We start from the raw sequence: 23,776 nt of genomic DNA, 5'->3' as shown, positions 1-23,776 counted from the left end.
CTGAGTACACAATGGCTATATTTTTTTATTTGTTGACAGCTTTCGCTGTGTTTACTTTGCTGAGTGGGTGACAGTATCATATGCAGTACATAGATCTATGATAAAATCTTTGCTCCACCTGGCAGTATAAATATATATAACACTTCCTGGCCGACCACATAACCTTGACTTATAAATGCTTCACTGACAACTGTATCAGTCTGTAGGAAACAGACACCCACATCTTACGCTACATGTTAATGCAAATATATATAGGTCTTTGTGTTTCTGTACAGTGTAAATATTTGATTTCATATTTTATTTACATTTGACATATTGCACCACACATTTTATTTCTCCTTGTTACACCCTTACTCAACAAGTGGGTAATATACTAGTGTTGGAATCACCTCATCCGTCTGTCTGTCCTGCCATTTTTCCATCCAGCTGATTTTTTGTCACAATTATTTTGTTTTCCAGTGGACGGATTGATTTCAAATTTGGTATATGGCTTTATATAGATAGGACGTATATGTTGTGAACCATTTTTGTTGCTAGTCAATATCAACTTCATGTCAAGTTGGGGCACAATGTATTACTAGCAAGACAACATGTGCAACTTCATGTTTGTTTCTGGTTGACATCAGGATTTAAACAATACCATTTGATTAGTTTTTTTAACTCTCTTCAGTAGGTGTAAATTCACTTAATTTATTTTGTGTTATATGCAGTGGGGATTAAACTGGACATGGGCGGATTCAGGCAGGGGCGTGGTGGGCGTGCGCCCCCCTAAAATTTGCAAAGCATGGGTTGTCAGGGGTAGATTTAGGCGGTTTTAGGTTGAAACTTTAATATGTAGCTAATTTTACCACAAAATACATCAACATTCATGACATTGCACCCACTCTATAAGAATATTTCAAAAATTTAACCTCAAAATTTTTTTTGCCTCGCTCTACTCGCCAAAATTTTAAATATGCACCCCCCTAATCTAAAATCCAGGGTCCACCCCTGCCGGAACCAAAGATTTGCTATTCCAAATATTTATCATGTGATCTATATAATCCTATACAGAGCATTATCTCAGTCCTCTTTTATGCTCACCATTCAAGGGCAGTGGAAGTTTTAGAAAAATTATTGTAAAAGAGTGCATGCTGAAAGAGGAAGCATATTTTACGATTACTTTGATACATGGGACATCAAATGCTTGTACATAATATATGATTTGGCAAACTTTTCACCTGTAAAATTGATACAGCCCATCACTATACATGTAGTTGATGAATTCTCAGCACAACTTTGCCCATTGACAATTTCAACTACACATCTTTAGTAAAATTGACTATTATGGTTGTATAAATAGAAATGTAGACAGTTCAACTCCAGTAAAACATTTCTAAGAAATAATTTAGAACAATTGTGTTTAACATACATTAACATTTAAGTTTCTGTGAAGTTGCATATATCTGTATTTTTTTTTTGTTTCATACACCTGTACATTTGAGTTTCATTTACCTGTGCATTTTAGTTTCTTGCACCTGTAGGTTTTAGTTTCATATAACTATATGTTTCAGTTCCATATAACTGTATGTTTCAGTTTCATATACCTGTATAATTTAGTAACATATACTTGTATGTTTTTGTTTCATTTACCTTTCATATATCTGTACATTAAGTTTCATATTTCTGTACATTATTGTCATGTACATGTTTATTTTAGTTTGAGTGTTTATACCTGTATGTTTTTGTTTATTTTAGATTCATATATTAATACTGGTACATTTTACGATAATTTAATTGATTAATTTCTACTAAATTCAGTATGATAGAGTAACCAAGTTTAGTAAATCTATTGTTTATCCTTGCAGAGGCAGTTGTCAAGACTTACTTCCAATTTCTAAATATTCAATGCTTTTCATATGAAAAAGATAGTAGTAAAAAAAATACAATTGAATGATAAAACTAAACAACAGGAAAAAATAGGTTGTGGGTGAGCAAATATTTTATTTCATGCTTGTATTAAGATTAAAGGTTTTACTAGTTCAAAAAAATTGTGTTTAAATGAAGGGCCTTATCTTGGTTTTTCCCTTGACTCTTCAGCTAAGCTTTAGAAACCAGTTAGCTGTTCTAATTGAGTAAAGAATTGCTGCAGTATTCAATAGTATAATTATGTATTCATTTTATTAAGTTCTTTTCTTTGAAACTGCAGCGCAAAACATAGAAACATGTGGGTGGACTGTGAACATACAACTCTGTCAGGGGAGTAAAAGGCTTTTGTCATGGTTGCTCAAATATCTGGAAAATGATCTAATAAACCATTTGGATAGATTAAATGGTGAAAACCTAATTCTGCTAATTGAAAGCTAGATATATTTAATATCTCTTCAGTCATTCAAACTTAATGAACATATGGTTTAATATTCAGACTGGAAGATTTATAGTCATGAATTTATGGCACTTTGATATATCTTTGTGATGTAATATAGGTATAATCTACCAGTCCTCCTCCTACCTAATACTGATACCACACACCTCAGATTGTTGTAGAATACACTGGATCTATAAGTACCACACACATCATATCAGATTGTTGTAGAATACAGTGGATCTATAAGTACCACACACATATCATATCAGACTGTTGTAGAATACACTGGATCTATAAGTACCACACACACATCATATCAGACTGTTGTAGAATACACTGGATCTATAAGTACCACACACACATCAGTTCAGATTGTTGTAGCATACACTGGATCTATAAGTACCACACACACATCATATCAGACTGTTGTAGAATACACTGGATCTATAAGTACCACACACACATCATATCAGACTGTTGTAGCATACACTGGATCTATAAGTACCACACACACATCATATCAGACTGTTGTTGGATACACTGGATCTATAAGTACCACACACACATCAAATCAGACTGTTGTAGCATACACTGGATCTATAAGTACCACACACACATCATATCAGACTGTTGTAGCATACACTGGATCTATAAGTACCACACACATCAGTTCAGATTGTTGTAGCATACAGTGGATCTATTGGTACCACACACATCAAATCAGACTGTTGTAGCATACACTGGATCTATAAGTACCACACACATCAGTTCAGATTGTTGTAGCATACAGTGGATCTATTGGTACCACACACATCAAATCAGATTTTCCTAGCATATACTGGTTCTGCTGGTACCACACACATCAAATCAGACTGTTGTAGCATACACTGGATCTATAGGTACCACACACAGCAAATCAGACTGTTGTAGCATACATTTGACCTACTGGTACTGGTACCGGACACATCAATTCAGACTTGTAGCATACATTGGATCTACTGGTACCATACACATCAAATCAGACTGGTGTAGCATACACTGGTTCTACTGGTACTTCTTATGTAGAATTTACTGGTACCATGAACATCTAATCAGATTAATAGCATTTACTGGTTCTACTTGTACCACACACATTAATTCTGACTTCTGTAGCATATATTGGTTCTATTGGTGCCACACACATCAATTCAGACTGTTGTAGCATGCAGTGGATCTATAAGTACCACACACATCAGTTCAGACTGTTGTAGCATACATTGGTTTTACTGGTACACACATCAATTCAGATTTTTGTAGCATATACTTGATCACATACATCAATTCAGAGTGTTTTAGCATACACTAGATCTATTGGTACCACACACCTCAAATCAGACTGTTATATCATATACTGTATCTAATGGTACCACTCACATCAAGTCAAACTTTTCTAGGATATACTGGTTCTACTGGTACCACACATCAAATCAGACTTTTGTAGAATTTGCTGGTACCATGGAATCTAATCAGACTTGTAGCATTTACTGGTTCTACTGGTACCAAACACATCAAATCAGACTTTCCTAGCATATACTGGATCTATTGGTACCATAGACATCCAATCAGGCTGTTGTAGCATACACTGGATATATTGGTACCACACACATCCAATCAGACTGTTGTAGCATACACTGGATATATTGGTACCACACATCCAATCAGACTGTTGTAGCATACGCTGGATCTACTTGTACCATGCACATCGATTCAGACTTGTAGCATACACTGATTCTACTGCTACCACACACATCCAATCAGACTTTCATAGTATATACTTGTTCTACTGGAATGACACACACACCAGTTCAGACTGTTGTAGCATATACTGGTACCAAACACATCAAATCAGACTTTTGTAGAATTTACATGTTCTACTCGTACCGTGTACATCATATGAAATCAGTCTATTGCAGTTTGTTGTTCTAAAATAACTACATGATTAAGAGAGTGTTAGACACAAAAGATGAATACTGTAAACTGTGAAATATTGTGACAGTTTTATATTTTTTGCTATTTTCACGGTTAGAGCTGTAACTTGAAATTAACTGTCTTGAATAATTTTTGAAGCCATATTTTATAATTTGGAGAAAAATCGTAAACTTAAAGCTGCAAAAGTAGATTGATCACAGAAACCGTGAAAAAAAGAGGACACAAAAATTTCCCAGTTTACCGTAGGAGAATTAGATTGACATTCCCAAATCAAAAAAAATAAGTGTCCGTGAAAATAATTTGGTATACAGTGTATTGTTGCCGTCTGATCACTGAATTACAAAATGTAGGTGGTCATTCATGAGTTTTTTAAGATTTATTTGACCTCTTGTTTTAACCTAGATTAGTTATGGCTTCATTGCACTGTAGGCATTAAGGGCTATCAGATATTATAATATTGTCCCATTAGAACTCCCAAGACCAAAGAATAGTTCCTTGATATTTATAATGTGATATATAAGCTAGGCTTTGACCCTGTGATACTGATATTAAAAGGCCCTTGGCATTATTATTCATAGATCAAACAATTATTTGGAATTGATAAAATAATTAATTCGAGAGTTAGAAGATATTTATTTCTCTAAGAAATATTATTTAATCAGTAGTCATTATAATGATATCTGGAACTGCTATGTTCAATCGGATGTACTATCTTCTGATATGAATCTTGAGCTATTCATGGTTAGAAATAAATCTATCTTAGCAGGGCAGTAATAGTACTTTGGAACCTTATCAGAGTCATTGAATAATTGTATTGTTTTTTTTCTTTATTATCTGTCATTTATTGTCAAGGTAAATGTGGTATAGCAATTATTACTTTTTTCACAGTTCATTTTTCAACCAAACATCGGCAGAAGGAGACAAATTTCACTGATTTTTTTTTTGTGGTACTGTATGGTTGGTGTAAAATTTTGTTATTATTGGTGGATGCTCAGTGGTACACTAAATATTTCACTGAATTTAATTTTGCTGCACATCTTCAAACATATGACTCAAATACATCCAAAATTAGCACCCCACAAAATTACCTTCTATATGGTGTATAAAGATTACATTTTACTAAACAACAATAAACAAGAATTTTCCAATACATTTGTATGTAACATCGCTGACATTGGACATACATGTAAATTTCTTGTGTTGTCATTCTATGGTTATAATTACATCCAGTTGACAAGTTGGTCTTTGTAAGCTTACTTGCAGATGAGGGCACTTCTTTGGTCTTTGCTAGATCATTTATGTTTTTTTCATTTCATATCATTTTTGAAGTTCCTGGCTTGATTTAGATGTTTAAGGGAGATGTGTTGCATACTTGGTGATTTACTGTTATTTTGGTGTATTTTATACTGAGGCCTGTCAAACTCTTTGTTTGGTCTAGGATTATAGCAAACAAGGCTGTTCAGATTAGATTTATATATACTCTAATGGTAATGTTAAGTGGTACTCCAGCTTAGAATCATGCAAAATGTGATTCATAGTTGGAAAGTCTACATATTTTTATTTTTGATACTTTGTTTGAAATTTTATAGAAAACAGAAATTAACACATGGTTTCTCATACAACCTTTGTTCATAGGAGATAAAAATTATATAGAATGTACTGTAGAATACATGTCAAAAATAAGGGAGCTAACTCTGTAAATGACACTGAAATACAATAGAAACTATTGGGTTTTCAATGTGAGTTATCTCATAAGAGCAGACAGATTTGAACGAATAATTATACATTTCATCATATGGACCTATAAAAGAACTAAATAACAAAAATAAAAATGTGTAGTCTTTTTGGGGTGCATTACATATTACAGGCTTTGCATGATTCTAACAAAGACTACTATTTAATAGTTTAGCTGCACTGTCAGTGTTGTTTATTTTAATGTTTACAACTGAATACTTCTAACCTAAAATCCAACCATGATTGACCTTGGTTAAGCTCTGACCTTGAATATAAGATAAGTATGATAGGTAAGTATGGGATGGCTGATAGAAGTTGATGGTATGCTGAAATCTTGATCATACAAATAATATTATGATGGCTTTATCTTATAAACAACAATCTTGGGAGGAGATAACTAATTTCTAGCTGTGGCCCAGTTGGCATGATACTTAGTATTGGTTTTGTTATTTTTTTATATTGATCGATCACATATAGCTAAGCTATTGTTATTTATTTGTATTTTTCAATGTCTATTTTAATTAATCATACTTCAACAAAAATTTCCTCTGAACCACTGATTGGATTGAAACTGAATTTAGTCATAAGATCCTTGGGTAACTACTTTCAGAGTGGGGTTGTTCATTTGGATACAAGAGCGCAATTATTTGTAATGCATTTTCCATAGGGTACCTATGTAGTTTGAAAATTAATTTCAAGAAAACCACACAAATTAGCAGAAAATGGGTTTCAGTTCCTAAAACTAGAAAAGCATACTTTTTATTTGCACAAAATAAAAGTACATGGTCATGCGGCAAAAGTTGATTTAAATTTCAGTTGTTATGGACTCTTGAAAATTCAGCACAAAATACACTGCAAAAAAAAAATGAAGCACCTAGATTTCATTTATGAGATATCATTTCAACCCTATAACGTTTTATTAATTATTACCAAAATAAAATCAATCATAAATGGGTAAGCTTTGAAATGAAAATAAATTTCAAGCCATATCCAACCAATCAGGTACCACCTTGTATTCAGTACTCAGTACCATGTTGGGGTAAAAAAGTTCCCGGTAGAATGTAAACAAATAATTGCGCATTTGTATCCATTTTGATCAAGTATAAAATAAGACCACCATTACTCTTTTAGGAACACAGGAATGAAGTTACTTCTTTCATCATATCTTTCCAAAGTTATAAGCAATATGGATAAAGATGAAACCATCCTTCTTTAGCTGAAATAGGTCTACTAAAGTCTTGGTATGATGGGGTTTTATAAAACAACTCCTTAAAAAAATGGAACAGACAAAATGTTACAGTTTTTTTTTCTTTATTGTTTTGGCTTCTTTCTTTAAAGGATTAATAGATAGAAACAAATTGTCAATGATGAAATGATTCATGGTGACTCCTTCAAACTATAGCGAAGTTAGTTCTTCATCATTTCTTATTTTTTATGTTGAAAACTAATTCAGATGTTTCAAATTTTCTGTAAGTAAGCTTTCCAGAGATTTTTTATCTAGAAATATGCATGGTATATTCTCTTGCCCACGTATTTGTCTAAATCTCTAAGAGTTTATTTGATAAAGAGGAGAAAATTGTAATACAAGATTGTTTGTTGACCTAGAACTTTACTCTGGATAGCTGTAATTGGACCCTTGGTAGGAAATTGACTTTCAGTTAACTATGAAACCATAATCACAATAAAGTACAGTGTTTTGATCAGTATTACTCTCTGATTTATGGGATCAAGTTGGACCATTTAATAACAGATCTTTTCAGTAATGTGATTTGTATGTATACTGATGGTTATATAGTTACCGTGATTTGTATGTATACTGATGGTTATATAGTTACCATGATTTGTATGTATACTGATGGTTATATAGTTACCATAAACTTGAAATGGACTGTTAATATCATTACTTAAGCTTTGCACATGTATATCATTTCTATAGACTTTTAAGCTCCAAAATATTAAAAAAAGAACTCAATTTTTGTATTAGGTCATGAATGAAGAAATCATTTGCTTTAAATGTGCTGCTGAATGACCAAATTGGTTTTAATTCATTATCCATTATAAAGTATGGGTAAGAAAACTGTAGTCTTAAATCTGTTTTTCACAAAAGAAGGACACCATGAAGTTCAATACATCCACCACAAAACTTTTGTTTGATTGAAATTTGCAAAGTCAGAAGCCTGAATAATTTTTATTTTGAGGTCAAAAGTAACTTTTACTAAAAAAAAAAGCACTTTGCAAAGGTTTGGGTCTAAAGCACAGCTTTTTCTTTATACTATTCAAGACAAGTTTAATGAGTAAGTTCTCATTTCTCGCACATTCAATGAATGTTTGATGAGTTGGTACTTGTTACTTGTCCATTCAATGAAAGTTTGATGAGTGAATACTTGTTTCTTACCTATTCCAGGGAAGTTTGATGAGTAGGTACTCATTTCTTGCCCATTCAAGGAAAGTCTGATGAATTGGTACTGGTTTTTTTTTTCTTGCCAATTCAAGAAAAAAATGATGGAAGGTAATTGTTTCTAGCCTATTCAGAGGTAATTACTATTGCCATTTTCACTCCCTTTATGTACATCTTACAATATTATTGAATTTTTTATAGAAATTGAGAACAGGGTTATGTTGCTACAAGATTGAAATCTTCACTAGTTTTTGTAACTTGTGGATCATTGTGCTTTATCCTCTACACCATCAAAACTAATGTATTCATTGTGTCTGAGTTTTTCTTCTTTCATTTAGGGTAATGAAAATATGGATACTGTGAAAAAAATTTTTTTGTATGGTTCCAAAATAAAATAAAAATTGTTTCAGCTAATTTCCCCCTTTATTGCAGAATGGATTTTGTTGAAATTTTTCAGAAGGATTAGACATTATATGTAGATATGTACAGAGGTAGATAATTACTGCCAGGTCCCTGCAAAAGGAAATAATCCAATTTATCATTATTAATATCTTTGATAAACACAGCTCCTCCTAACCACTTATTGGTATTGATAAACACAGCTCCTCCTAACCACTTATTGGCATTAGCAATTTTTTCTGTAAAGATATAGCATCATTTTTAGGTGTGCATAAAGAATGACATTTAATATCCAATGATGGCCGAAGAAGATAGCCCATCTTAAACCTTGTACACACTTTTTCCTAAAGCTCTGTATGGATTTTGATCAAATTTCATAGTAAGATATTAATGTACATAAAGAAAGAATGTTAATGCCAGGTTGTTTCAAGGGGGATAATCAACATATGGTTAATATAAGTCTACTTGAAGCAGGTGATATTATTTTGTGAGCTTCCTACAGTATTTGTGATTAACTGCATCTTTACTTGATACAAGTAACTTCTTCTACATATGATGTGTGCAATGTGTAGTTGACACTGATTTACTCAAATGCAATATTGATGAGAAAAGTGTATCGAGTCATAAATGGATATTCAAATTTGGCAGTTTTCCAGAGTACTTACCCTCTTTGAATTTGGCTTTTTTTTATGATGTCATACTTTTAAGGTATTCACAAATAAACAGGGATTTCCTGTTTCTTATTCTGCATTATAGTGTACTTTTCAATGAGTCTTAAAAAGTTTAAAAAAACAGATTAATATTATACTGTTATTGTTGTACACTTCCTATTACACTGCATTATGTAACTGGTAATGTTTTATATAAGGTTTTTAATGTTATACTAAAGATCAATTAGACAAGTACTTTTCGATATGTTCAAGAGACTTCATGACTAGACAATTGAGAAACAGTTAGCGTTTATTAGTTTCTATAATAGGAATGGTTTCTAAAAAGATGTAAAATAAGTCGTTATTATAAAAGTCGAATTTAGCTTCTTACTGATATTTTTGGACTTTTCAAAAATAGACCAAGCAATTACATCCCCCATAACAGACACTTTCTATGTTTTCATAAACTAAATGACAAAAAACTACACAGATGACTTTGTGACATTAAGTGAATATGAAGTATTTTATTTGGGACTGATTTGTTTGGCTTTGTTTGGGTTTTCTTTGGGACTGATTTGTTTGGGTTTTCGTTATCACTTTCTGTTTGTTTTTGATCTATAATGATACACTGAAGGCTAATCAGCATCTTGTTGTGTATAACTGTTAGCCATGCAATTTTGATTTTCAGCTGTTGCCATTCTTATATGCCTTTCATCGTGCAAGAAATTGCAAAATCAGTTCTGTTCAAATGTTAAATTTGCATTATACAAGTAAGGTTATATTTTTGTACTAAACTTATGAATAAAAGATGGATTCTTTATAACATGTACAAAAAGATGCATTTTTGAGTAAGCCAACATTTTTTTAGTTGAAATCACAAAGACAAATGCAATAGAAAAGGACAAATCTACAATCAAATTGGCTCTGAATAAAATACTTACGGTACCATATAGACAGACCTCTTAGTTTTCTTTTATTTTCTCATTTGTTTTTCTTAAGAACTTCCTGAGACATACAGTAAAATATGTATACATCACTATATATGTATACAATGGCAGGTTTTGTCACGTTCTTCATGTGTTGTGTGTTATTTTTAAATCAGATCCTGTTCATGATGTTTTACATTGGTATTAATGATTTCCTGATCATTAGCAGAGAACAGGTACATTGACACCTTAGTTATGTTTGGTCACGCAATATTTTGTACTTATTACCAACATGCTCTTGATGAAAATAGAATTTTTGTCTCATCTTATAATGCTGATTGTTAAATGAGGAAAGTATATTTTGAATAGTCCTTTATTCATGGTTGAAAAGATCAGAAGTCCCCAGAGTAGCATGTTGTCTGATATGATAAATGTACTGATACAACCAGAGCCTCGTAGAGACTTGATGACATGTTATTACGTCATACTACAGCCACTCAAGAATGAAGTATAAATCATTGATCTTTGCAGAACAAAAACAAAATTAATATTGCCTTTCAATATTTTGTTACATATTGGATTTATTGAATAATTGATTTCATGGCACCAATTTAAATCACATGGTTAATTTTTTACTGAATAACGAGAATAGCTATGGTGAATATGTCAAAATAGACAACAATCATACCTGGATGAAAATGTAAGCCCAAGGACACCCTTTGGTCTCCAATGAACAACAAGAAAACCCTCATACCACAGGACAGACTACAGCTGGCCCCAATTCATCATTATATACAGGTACAGCAAAAGAGTTGGCCCTATATGCTCAAGTAACATAAAAATAAACTAAAGATGAAACAGGACATACCAAGGCCGGAAATTTCTGACTTGCGACAGACGCAAAAAATATGAAGAGTTAAAGTGCTTTAAAATGCATGGACCACAATGATGTTACATTGCTGAAGTCTTGATCAACAGGAATATACAAGATTTTTTCTATTACATAGGCTCTGCGTCTGCATTTAAAATTTGAAAAATCACTGCCTTACTGCATACATCATTTTTGGAATACATTTCGTTGTCGTACAGAACTATTGTGAGCCATTCATGTTTTTATAGGAGGTCACTGACACTCAGTCCCTATACAGTATCAGATCAAATGTAATAAAGTGAAAAGGATCTACTGCTTTGGTGACACTGAAAATGATTGAATCATTGTTAAAAGGGCAGATTCAAAATTATTATTATCTTTTGTTTTTGTTTTTTGTTTTTTTGTTGTTTTTTTTATTATTATTTTTTAATCAGACTATTCAGTGCTATGTTTGATTCCATGCTGACCAAAGACAAAAACAGTGGATCTAATCTTAAATTTTATCAATTGTAATGAACATATGTACATCAGTTTATCATTGTTTATCAACTCATTTCACATGTTAAATCTTATTGTACAATTTTGTGTTGACCACTCAAGATTGAATAAAACAATTCAATTAGTCCAAATAACTGAAGCAGTAATATGCAAATGAAGGTGATACATAGAAAAGCCATCCACCAATGATATCTAAAGTTGACAATGACATTGAGACTAGTATGTAGTTCAATAATGAATCTACACACACTAACTCTGCACTTTCAAACAGTTTGACCTGAATGTCACTACAAAGATAGTTCAATCTTGCCACACGGCCAGTATTTACATTTTAATAATTTGACCTGGACACCAAGCCAAAAATAGATGTTATCTAGTAACTACCAAATGATTTCCAAAAAACTTAGAAAAATTTAGTTCAATACAAAGGTTAATTTATTTCCCATAATATAGATAAGCAAAATCATACAAAAATGTTATAAGCTCCCATAACCATCTATGATTATTTAGCCATTCAGTAGATCTGTCGGAGGGATTTGGCTAATGCCTCACCCTCCCACAGAATCTACTGACTTTCTTAATAACAATGTATGGTCACTTGGGAGCTTATAACCATATTGTAGGTCTAAATTGTAGGTTTAGTTAGGCTTCCTAAAAATGACTTCCTAGTCTTTAGAGTTAATTATATTCCCTCTCAAAAAGACCAGCTTATGTTTTAAATGAAAGGTCTTCTATTATCAGATTTTGTTATATAAGTGTATATGTAATAGACATAGAAAGTGTATATGTAATAGACATAGAAACTGTATATGTAATAGCCATAGAAAGTGTATATGTAATAGACATAGAAAGTGTATATGTAATAGACATAGAAAGTGTATATGTAATAGACATAGAAAGTGTATATGTAATAGACATAGAAACTGTATATGTAATAGACATAGAAACTGTATATGTAATAGACAAAGAAAGTGTATATGTAATAGACATAGAAAGTGTATATGTAATAGCCATAGAAAGTGTATATGAAATAGACATAGAAAATGTATATGTAATAGACATAGAAAGTGTATATGTAATAGCCATAGAAAGTGTATATGTAATAGCCATAGAAGGCAATAAATATATCTGTTTGTCATATATGACAATATTGAGGATGATATGATAATATTGAGGATGATATGATATTATTGAGGATGATTTGATATTATTGAGGATGATATGATAATATTGAGGATGATATGATATTATTGAGGATGATATGATATTATTTAGGATGATTTGATAATATTGAGGATGATATGATAATATTGAGGATGACTATCACCTCTTCTTGATATATTTCAATATACACCTTAGAGAGAAAAATTATTTAAAAAAAAAAACCAAAATAAAACAAATCAATCATTTTCTATCACAAAGTCCTATTTCACTTAATATTGTTCATTGTCTTCTGTCTATAATTAATTTTATACAGTTACAACATCCAACTATTTATACAATTGATATAAATAATTGAATACACTTTTTAACCTAATTTAGTATCATTATCTGAAAATAGATTCATATAATTTGATAAGTAGTTATGTCATTATCACTTGTATGGAAAAATAGTAATAACTAATTTCAAAATGAAATGAAATAAAGATTAAGTACATGTATCTGAACATAGGATATATTTTTTTATTGGAAAACATATTCTTTGATTTGATGCCACAGGCATGAGATAGATATAACCTTATTAACTTATTGCGATCTAATCTTAATAGATCTGCTGCTTGTTTCTATTTATAGATAAGTCTCAGGATGGGACCACTTGGGGCAATGTTGGTTCTGACCGCTGTATTGGAAATTTAAATTGTGTAGCATGTGTTATTTTCTTGAATGAAATGTAGGATATTATAAGGTTACAGACCACCAATTCAAACAATGAGCATTTGGAACGTATGCAAAAATAGCCCTATGCAGAAATTACCCCTGTTCCCCATAGTGCTGTGAAAAAAAGTTCTCATTTTATTTAAAAAATTTAAACAGTTTCTGAAAGGAAAAACATTTCTGTACATTTTATAGATGCATTTGGCTTCTTGTAATGTGAAGCCTAATCTCCATAATGGTTTCTAAATATACCCCTATCTTGTGAAAACACTGGGATTTCCCATGCTATTTATAGACCCTTCACTTCCGGTGACCAGTATTGCACTGCAAGTCTGCTAAACCCACATGCCATTCTGAGGATTGTGAGCTGACATATGTAGAATCATGCTGATATATAGTCCTCTGCAGGTTAAAGTTAAGGTAAAGTCCAGAGAAGCCATTGAATATTGTGAAATTAGCATAGAAGCCTATGGGAAGTGGAATTAGTGGTTTCTAGCCTTAAGCTGAAGCCATGGCAAAATGAAACGTTTCTTGGAATAGCTTTAAACTACTTGAAGATCTTGTAAACTTTGCCATGAGAGGAATACAATACAAAAATCCTTCAAAAAATGCATTTTTTTAAGTTATAGGTCCAAATTATGGAAAATTAGTCTTTTTGGCTGATTTTTATGTCCTCTCTTGTAAAAAGTGTAGAAAATTTAGTAATTATCTCAAATATTAAACTTTAAGGGCTACATTTACCTCAGTATGGTGGTAATCAGCACTTGAAATCAAGGTTTGTGTATATTTGAGGAAAAATTTGGTTAGAAATGAGGAAAAACTCACTTTCATTACTGCGGTTAAGAATATATAAGCATTTCCTTATGGCAACATGGAAAATCCATTTTTGAGTACTTTTTTTTTGCTTTAGGTGCCCTTTACTGGTCGTGTTTTAATGTGAAAATACTGTATTTACAAATTTAAAGCAAAATATATCACCTTTTGTGAAAATTTAAAGATTTAGGGTTTTGACATGTGATCAAGAAAAAGTGGGAGGCATGTCAGACATAAATTTTCAAAAAATAGACCAATTTTTCAGAAAATTATTACTTTTAAAGGCTATCTCTTCATTAATATTGTTAAAAAACAAGTCATGATTGATTTGTCTTATTTGAAAAGTCAGAAAAAGTTCTTTGCAAATATTTAATGCATTGAAGTATGTTAGAATATTGTCGCTTTTTTGCTTGCGCAACTTGGTTACCCTATATTTAAAAATCAAATATTTAAGAAAGTGCTTGTCACATTTCACTGAAACTTTGCAAATGCATTCAGTATGTGTATAGGAAGATACTTGTATAATTATTTATTTTTTCTAAGACAAAAAGTGACTCTTTAGGTTACCGACCACCAATTCAACCAATGAGCATTTGGAACGTATGCAAAAATAGTCCTACGCAGAAATTACCCCTGTTCCCCATAGTGCTGTGAAAAAAAGTTCTCATCTTATTTTAAAAAATTAAACAGTTTCTGAAAGGAAAAACATTTCTATACATTTTATAGATGCATTTGGCTTCTTGTGATGTGAAGCCTAATCTCCATAATGGTTTCTAAATATACCCCTATCTTGTGAAAACACTGGGATTTCCCATGCTATTTATAGACCCTTCACTTCCGGTGACCAGTACTGCACTGCAAGTCTGCTAAACCCACATGCCATTCTGAGAATTGTGAGCTGACATATGTAGAATCATGCTGATATATAGTCCTCTGCAGGTTAAAGTTAAGGTAAAGTCCAGAGAAGCCATTGAATATTGTGAAATTAGCATAGAAGCCTATGGGAAGTGGAATTAGTGGTTTCTAGCCTATAAGTAAAATGAACCAATATTTTACTGCTATCTTGTTTTAAGATAGTTCTTGTTTCCTTGTTAAAAATCATTTATTGTCAGTTTCTAGACTTAATTTTTGAAAATACATTGTATCACTATATAGTGCATAGTAAATTGTAGTACCTTTGGCTTTATTATTGGTCCACATCTCAAGTCCCATGGCCCACATATCTGTAAATAGGGAAAGTGAGAGGTCTAATTTTAATTAGATTGAAGTTACTGAAAATTGTAAAAGAAAGATTTATTTTTGCTAACAGGATTGCATTTTTTTAAAAATTCTTCTGTCATTTTATCATTTTTTGAGTAATGATGACTTGCAAGTTTTCCACATTGATTTATGACTTATATGAGTGAAACAATCACATTTAATGACAGAATCATAATTGCATGTATAATTGATGGAAAGATGAATGATATTATCCCAAACTATAATAGACAATTATCAACATCCATATTATTGATCTTCAGTCCATGATTTCCTGCATGCCATCAGCCTTGCTGTATTGCTGTAACTAGATTTTATCCATCAGTCTCTGTATATTGATTGTGAACACATGTTCTTTTGTCATCATGCTTTATTTTGTAGTGAAGCTTTGTTAAACTGTGAAAAAGGAAAGCTGGACAGGAATAAAATGTAATACGAATGAGAAATGAGGATGTTTTCAGCATAAGCTATTCCCAAGAATATCAGGTAAAATTTTAAATTTGATTTGATTGATGGGAAGGAAATATTTCATGGATATATACAGCTCTGACACATAATGACCATTTGATAGGATTTTCTCTCTAAGTATGTTCTATATTTATTGCTTGTTTTGTTATTTGTATGAAACTTTATCCGATGATTACTTTATATTTGAGATGCCATCACGATTTAAAGGAGTCAGGGATGAAACATGTATCATTGACAAGGAGTTAATCTTGCCACAGAGGTAAAACAAAGGTCATCTTCTAACTGAATTGTTTTTCATTAAGGTAATGTATTAATTCAAAAGAAAATAATCTTGCTTTGAATTGAATTAAAATTTAACTTACTGCTGAAAAGTTGGGAAAAATTGTTATTTAAAAATGTTTTGATCCAAATCTCTTTGTTTCCTATTTCTGATAAGGACTTGGTTGTACAGTATACATCTTGTCCATCAGTTCATTTCTTTAATGTTCAAATTTCATATCTCTACTGGTACTTCTTTATAAAAAGTTGTATAGAAGATCTGCTTGATTTTACTTAGGTTTGCAGAATTCAATTAGTAGGGTTCTGTATTACTTCAAGCACTATATTAAAGAAGGGGACAAGGAAGGAAGGACAGTAATCATTCTGTAGCCACCCCAGGTAGCAAACCCTTAGAAGGCACTATTAGGTAGCCAGATAGTTGTAGCCTGCCTGTAGCACCTAACATCTCATCTCTGGTAGACACTTCCTGATGGACACTCTTTCATATCCACCTTTTGGTTAGACCATCTATGGTACCCCCCTCAGCTGATTGCCATCCTTTTGTAGACGGCTCGTGGTATCCACCCTCTGATAGCCATTCTCATGTAGACAACTTCTGGTAGCCAACAAGTCTTTATAATATCCATATTAATGTGATATTCTTATCTAGTATTTTTGTTTATGTGTGTTCAGATTTGAGTCCTTGTAGTGTGTTTACCTCCCCCACTATCACCAATTCTTAGTGCTAGATAATATTAATGTTATTATTTGGCATACTATTTTTTATTCAAAACACTTTAGAAATTTTCTTCCATGTAGTTTTTTAAAGTATAGCTATAATTATTATAGATACTGGTTAACTCGCACATTGTACTTGAGATTTATTGTTTAATGTCCTCATTTTGTCTACTGAAACAATTCCATGTAACTAATGTAACCATATCAATCCATTGCAATGCTTGAAATTATATACAGTACAAATATGTTGTTAAAGCCATAGAAAATGTTAGTATGGGCCAACAGTCATCAGGGGGAGGATCCAGAAATTTTGAATGGGGGATTCTAGAGAGGTTCTTGAAAAAAGGGGTTCCATGCTATTATTTTCTGATAAAAAAATTTCTATTAAATGGGTTGGGGGTCCAACCTCAGAACCCCCTTCCCTTGCCCTTGATCTGGCACTGTGGTTAGGCTGTATGATGAACAATATTCTGGAATTATATTAAATCTCTTACCCTCAATCACAGAGGCAATCATTTCTTATGTAAACATTCAACCCATACAAACAAAAGAAGTAACAACCTAATAATATCTAAAATGTAAGGCAAGAACCAATGGCATGAACGAATATAATGTATTTTGTACTGTACATGTATGTAATCTGTTTTTAGATCAGAAATACAGCTGTTGTAAGAAATTATCCTACACTCAATTAGTGATGATATGATGCTTAGAAATCCCCACTCCTTATGAATTAAAATTTGATTTTGTTATACTTAAAATGTGTTAACAGCATGATCCTACATTGTAAACATAAAATCTTATGAAAAATGTAATGATCAACTTCCTTATTAGCTGGAAAATCTGGCATTTGATTGGATGAGAATTCTGTCTTTAAATGGCATGGTTTTATCTCAGATTTTATTAGTATCAGTGTTCTAGACTTGGGGTATATGTTTTACTGTTCTGGTTTCTTCCACTTATGTACATAAATCTTAAATCAAATACCTATATTGTTGATTACAGATATGATGATCTTAAATACCTATATTGTTGATTACAGTTGTGACACTTTTGATTGATTGTAATTATCGTAATCCATGGAAGGAATGGTTAACCATTGTTTCTTTTCTTTTTTTGTTTTTTTTCCAAATCAATGCTGACCATTACAGAAGCTCCATTAGATACTTGCTGTAGAAGCATATTAGGTCTTAAACCTTCCTCTATAAATAAAAATGAAATTGAACAATAAGCCTACTTGGTACTGTAAGACCAATCACAATTAATCTCCAAGAGAATCCTTGCTAAACCCTCGTCAATAATATTTACTGGATTTTGTTGACAAGAGTAGCGCATATTTACCATATCAGTATGATGTCATATAATTTGGCATTGCCGTCAATGACATCATTTGTTTCATCCATTTGTATTTAGATAGGAGATGTGGTATGATTGCCAATGACAGTCATCCACCAAAAGTGAAGCAACAAACAATTAAACTTCTACAGGTCACCACAAGGTCTTCAATGATAGGTAAAAGCCATACCATAAAGCAAGCAAATGAAGTTAAACTATCCATAAAAGACGAAAATAAACCCAATTCATAAAAAAATGTAAAATGAATAATATTGAACATATTGAACTCACACTAGACTACAGGTTTATGGCTTGGGATATGCACATAAAGTATGTGGTGGTGCTAAACATGTTTGTGAGCACTCAACTCTCCCCCTTACCTGGGACAGTGGTGGGAAAATACAACAATAAGATGAACTGTAAAAATATGTTGAATTTGGATTTAATTCTTGAGATCGATATATATGTGTTTGCTTTCCACACGATAATTCAAGTAATTGAAAGTTACAAGAACCATGTTAATGTACACCACATGCACTTTACAATTATTCAATACTGACTAAATCCCTATTACTTCCAGTTACCATATCATATTGACATGTTACATAGAAGTAATAGCGCATCAATAGAAACAACGCTGAATCATTTTATTCTTCATTCTGATCAAGTCAGTTCATTTTTTACCATACTTTTTTTCTAACTCTTCCAGACAGGTCGTAGAGTGTATTGATTAGGTTTCTGTGTGAGGTTCTGCATTTTCTTTCACTTTTAATTACAGCTTCAATTTTAATGTATTGTCTTTTGAGCTTGTTTCCAATCTGTTTATTAGCCTGTGGTGAGATACAGTAGTCAGGAATTGACATTTTTCCTGGACATATATCTTTTCTTGCTGGGTTATTTGGTGGTGTGTCTGGCACCTTTATTGCCAACGATCAGTATAATTTGTCTGGACAGTTAATGAAATTGACATTTCACCTTGATATAATTTACATTAAATTGGAACAGTGTTTCATAAATTGCCAACTAGAATGAGTTCCTGTAACTGCTGAGGTGAAAAAATAGACACCTTCCCTTTAAAAACGTTAGCATGTTGAATTAAATGCCAAATAAAAATGTTTTCTTACTGAAAAAATATTTAAGATAACTAGATAGGACATGAATTGATGTTTACATCTCATAGCTAAGATTTCTAAGAATTTGCTGGAATTCTTTTTGTACAGGAACTAGTATAGTTCTGCATTTTAGAGATATAACTTTGTTAGACATAGAATGAATTCAATGGCTGGCTGGTAGACAGAAAGTACTGGCATCACGCCTTTGGCTGATAGACAGATAGTACTCGCATCGCTCCTTTGGCTGGTAGACATTGCTCCTTTATGTACTATTGATGGAAGGTTTTAACCAAGATTCTATATTATTATTTCAGCTGATAATTCCAAATGTTTCAATGGATGACTTTAAATGCTCATAATGTGACATCCCTGGTATCAAAGAGTCACTCAATAATGGCATTATAAATATTAACACAGTTTTATTTCAATTCATTACAACTTTGTAGCCTTAACAGAAACATGTATATATTGATTCCAAAACCTGTGCCTGGAACCAAATGATGGCATATCTTGAGCAACATCTATTCCTTATCCAAATAACCAATTAAAATTGAATTAACTTTCTGGAGGAAAACTTTATCATTATTTATTGTTAATTATAAACCCATTAAATTTGACAATAAGGTTATGATTGGTGCACTAATATTGATAGAGTTCTTTAGAATTTAAAGGTTGCAGAATATTTGATTGTGTTGTATTGAGCTTTTCTGATTGTTCATTGCTTAGGTCATTCAAATTTGGGTATGTGTTTAAATTTCAATGACATATATGATAAATATAGAAAGAGTATTATGGATTAGGGGAAAATTCAAAGCTGACCGTGGAAGTCTTAACATGTATGTACATAGCAAGTGTCCAGTGTTTTCTAAGCATTGTTGATAGGAATAATTCTAAAAGAAATTGAAAACACATAACAATGTTGATTGCAAAAATTCTAAAGCAATTAGAAAAATAGATAATTGTTAAGTTAATGATGTTGTAGTGTTCCTTGCAGGTTTTGAAAAGGGCAGGGTAATTCAAGTGAAAAGGGTATTTAGCATGTTAGAGACAAATTAGAAGGTACATCGTGCAAGCTTTAACATCATTTTAGGGAAAATTGACAATAAGGGAGAGGGAGCTTTTAAAACTCATCAAAAATATGAAAAAGGGCAGGGTGTCGAGGCCCTCTCAAAACTGTTAATAGGGAACACTATATTGCTGCTTACTGATTCCTTATCACCAAAACAAACATTTTAATTTTCCATGTAGTAAAAGAATTGCAGTAGTACATGAGACCTTTTGGGCTGAAGAAATATGTCCTATAATAAAGTCAGGTACATGAGACCACCATCTGTTGATGGTTTCCTCAGATAACTGGGAAACACTTCATCTGTTGTTCAACATCAGTGTTGTATAATTGATTCTTTGCCACTTATCTGCAACCTTACTGACTGCTTAATAACAGATTTAGATATAAAGATATTTGTTTAAATATTGAAACAAATACCCACCCAGGACCTTTAGTCAGCAGGAGGTTTGGTGCCCTCATACATGTATTCAGTACATGTAGTTTGCTGCAGGGGATTATTTACTTAATTGATTGCATTACTTTGTAGATTTTATCATAATTCTCAGAAAACTAATGGATCAGTTATCACACCAGAATCTTTAGCAGATATGGGAAGGCTTCTGTTTAAGTGACGTCAAATTTTTAGTTTTATCATGTTCATATTGGTAATGACGTTAGATGTCATGAGGAATCATGTAGAGAAAATTATTCTCAATGATAAACAAAAATTAAAGCAATGTATCTGATAGTATGAACCATTAAAACAGCTAGTAGTAGTAAAATATGTCATGTCCAAAAAAATTAACAAAACTTTTACCAGCAGTTCCATTATTTTTGTTTTTCAGAAATCATAGGGATTTTTGAAGGTTTAAGGTTGGGTCATAAATAGGTTACCTTGTCTGAAGTCATGATGATGAAGTTTTTTCCCAATTGTTCTTGGTTTTTATTATAATATCAATAGTATTTTGTGGAATAAACAGTTTTCAGTTAGATTAGTTCTATGATGTTTATCCTTCTAGGGTCAGATTATTGAACAAGCAGTATTTCATCACAAAATGCTATGTATGAAGGCAGCTGAGTTCACATGCACTGAAAACCAGATTCATCTCTTGGGCTCTTGAAAAATTCAATCTGATGTAAACCTTTTAAAAGTTACAGATATTGATTGATTTATGTAGGAATTTTCTAATTTAGTCTGCAAAAGTGAATTTCTGTTTGATATGATTCATTGACTATAATTAACATTTTCTGAGGCTAAACAGCTTGTACACCATTTGGTAAAATAATCCAAAAATCCATATTAACTGTAGAGTGATGTACGTCTTATGCTTATTAACAGAAAGTGTAAAGGTCATTTAATATACTGGTGTATAACTGGGAGAACAAGACAAAATTCTGCCTCCAAGAAACCAGGTACAGGAACTTTTTGAGTGTTTATCCATTGAAGTAAAAGATGGCAAGGAAGATTGATGATTCTTTCTACAAATATAGTTTCTTTTGTGACCTATGGGTTCCAATATTACCAGGGGTGGATCTAGGATTCCAGGTTTGGGTTGAGGGGGGATAAATAGAATTATATAGCAAGCAAAGCAAGGCAAGAAAGATTTAATGCATCAACAAAAACTTTTCCCCCATTTTATGGGGCATATGTCCGGCATGCCCGTCCTTGGATCTGCACCTGATGATAAATTATTTTTAAAAACCTATTACAGTAGGAACTGTAGTTCACTAGAAGATGTTTATTATATGAGGCAATTTTATTTTCTAAATCTCCTTCCAATGACATTTACATTTGTCTACTGCATCTTGTTGGTCTAGTTTTAACCAGTTTTAGCCAAATGAATCCAAATTGCCATTTCATCACTTGTAATGAATTGATGTTTTTCGTAGAAAAGATTTTTAGAGAGACTTCAGGCTTGTTTCATGGTTGCTTATGATTTACAATTTCTGTGTCTGTGTATAGCCGAAATGATTATAAAAGTACCTTGTAATATGACCAGAAATCAATGCTCGATTTATAAGAGTTTCACAGAAAGATGACACAATTTATCTGCAGATATAAAATTCCATTTGTGAATAATCTATAAAAGGAAGAGATTTGCTACAAGGTATATTGGAGCTGTTTGTGGGTCATAATCATTGATATTCCAATTATAAGCCAATTAGAATCAAAGATTACCTCTGTAGCATTTCCTTTACTTTATTTTGTTTTCCTTCCTATTAATGACTAGAGTTCCATGTAAATATTCAGTGTTTTGTTGGTAGCTCTCAGAATGATTGTGGTTATGAAACTGATTGTGATATATGCAAACATCCATCTCTACAACTGAAAGAGTATTAATCCAAGATCTGTTTCCGCTTTTTCGTGTAGCTGTTTAGGAGTAATCAAGGGAAGCAAGATTATAGCAGTAATCAAAAGAATGCAATCCAGGGACAAAGACCCGACATGGAAAACAGACATACACAACAAAGAACATAAAGTAACTAAAATCATACATACAAAGTAACAAAAGCAAATGAGCAACTCGGACTCTACCAAAAACTGGGAGCATGGACCAGGTGCACCTGTAGGGTAAGCGTCCTCTGTTTTTCTAGAAACACCCGCCGAGTTTCTCATAAAAAGTCAAGTCCGGGGTAGACAAACGAGGAAAGGAAAATTATGACCCGTTGAATAAATCAGTTTTCATGGTGCTGATGGATACACCATGACGATCCACAAGTTCATGATGACGACCATAAAACTTCTGTAGTGATGACTTCAATCTTGTAGCGACATAACCCTGTTCCTATTTGTTAGAGTTATAGCGCGATATAAAAAGTCTGCGTAGTTTCAGCAAGCTCTGGCATAACATGAGTTGTGATATGAACACTCCATACGCAGGTGCTGAAGAGATGTTGACAATTTTGAATGAAAAGTCATCACATTTGTCATAAAGTTTGGTCAATAGTTTTCCTTTACCATCGATTTCTAAGTGTAGGTCAAGATATGAGGCTGACTTCACAGTGTCTGTAGTATCCTTTGTCTCAAGTTCTTTGGGGTAGATGCGATGTATCAAATCCCCGAAATTAGGATTGTTTAAA

At 32.3% G+C, this 23,776-nt stretch overlaps 1 protein-coding gene across 4 annotated transcripts in view; it reads left to right on the top strand.

The window, feature by feature from the left end:
* LOC148619267 (G protein-activated inward rectifier potassium channel 4-like) overlaps positions 1-23,776 on the top strand; it is a 56,457-nt gene that overhangs the window by 8,021 nt on the left and 24,660 nt on the right. The window contains exon 2 of one of the 4 annotated variants that reach the window (XM_088578964.1): positions 16,118-16,222. In XM_088578964.1, the coding sequence (XP_088435090.1) occupies positions 16,175-16,222 (48 nt within the window). In that variant the 5' untranslated portion in view covers positions 16,118-16,174. Of the gene's footprint in view, positions 1-16,049; positions 16,223-16,303; positions 16,322-16,430; positions 16,507-23,776 lie in introns of those variants that run through there. The other 3 variants (XM_088578963.1, XM_088578968.1, XM_088578967.1) reach the window with 3 other exon arrangements.

The sequence above is a fragment of the Perna viridis genome, chromosome 4 (genome assembly GCF_037379345.1).
Source record: "Perna viridis isolate PV_CMFRI_1.1 ecotype Kerala chromosome 4, ASM3737934v1, whole genome shotgun sequence".
NCBI lineage: Eukaryota > Metazoa > Mollusca > Bivalvia > Mytilida > Mytilidae > Perna > Perna viridis.
The sequence above is the reverse complement of the archived record's forward strand: the minus strand, read 5'-3'. Positions and strand labels throughout refer to the sequence as shown.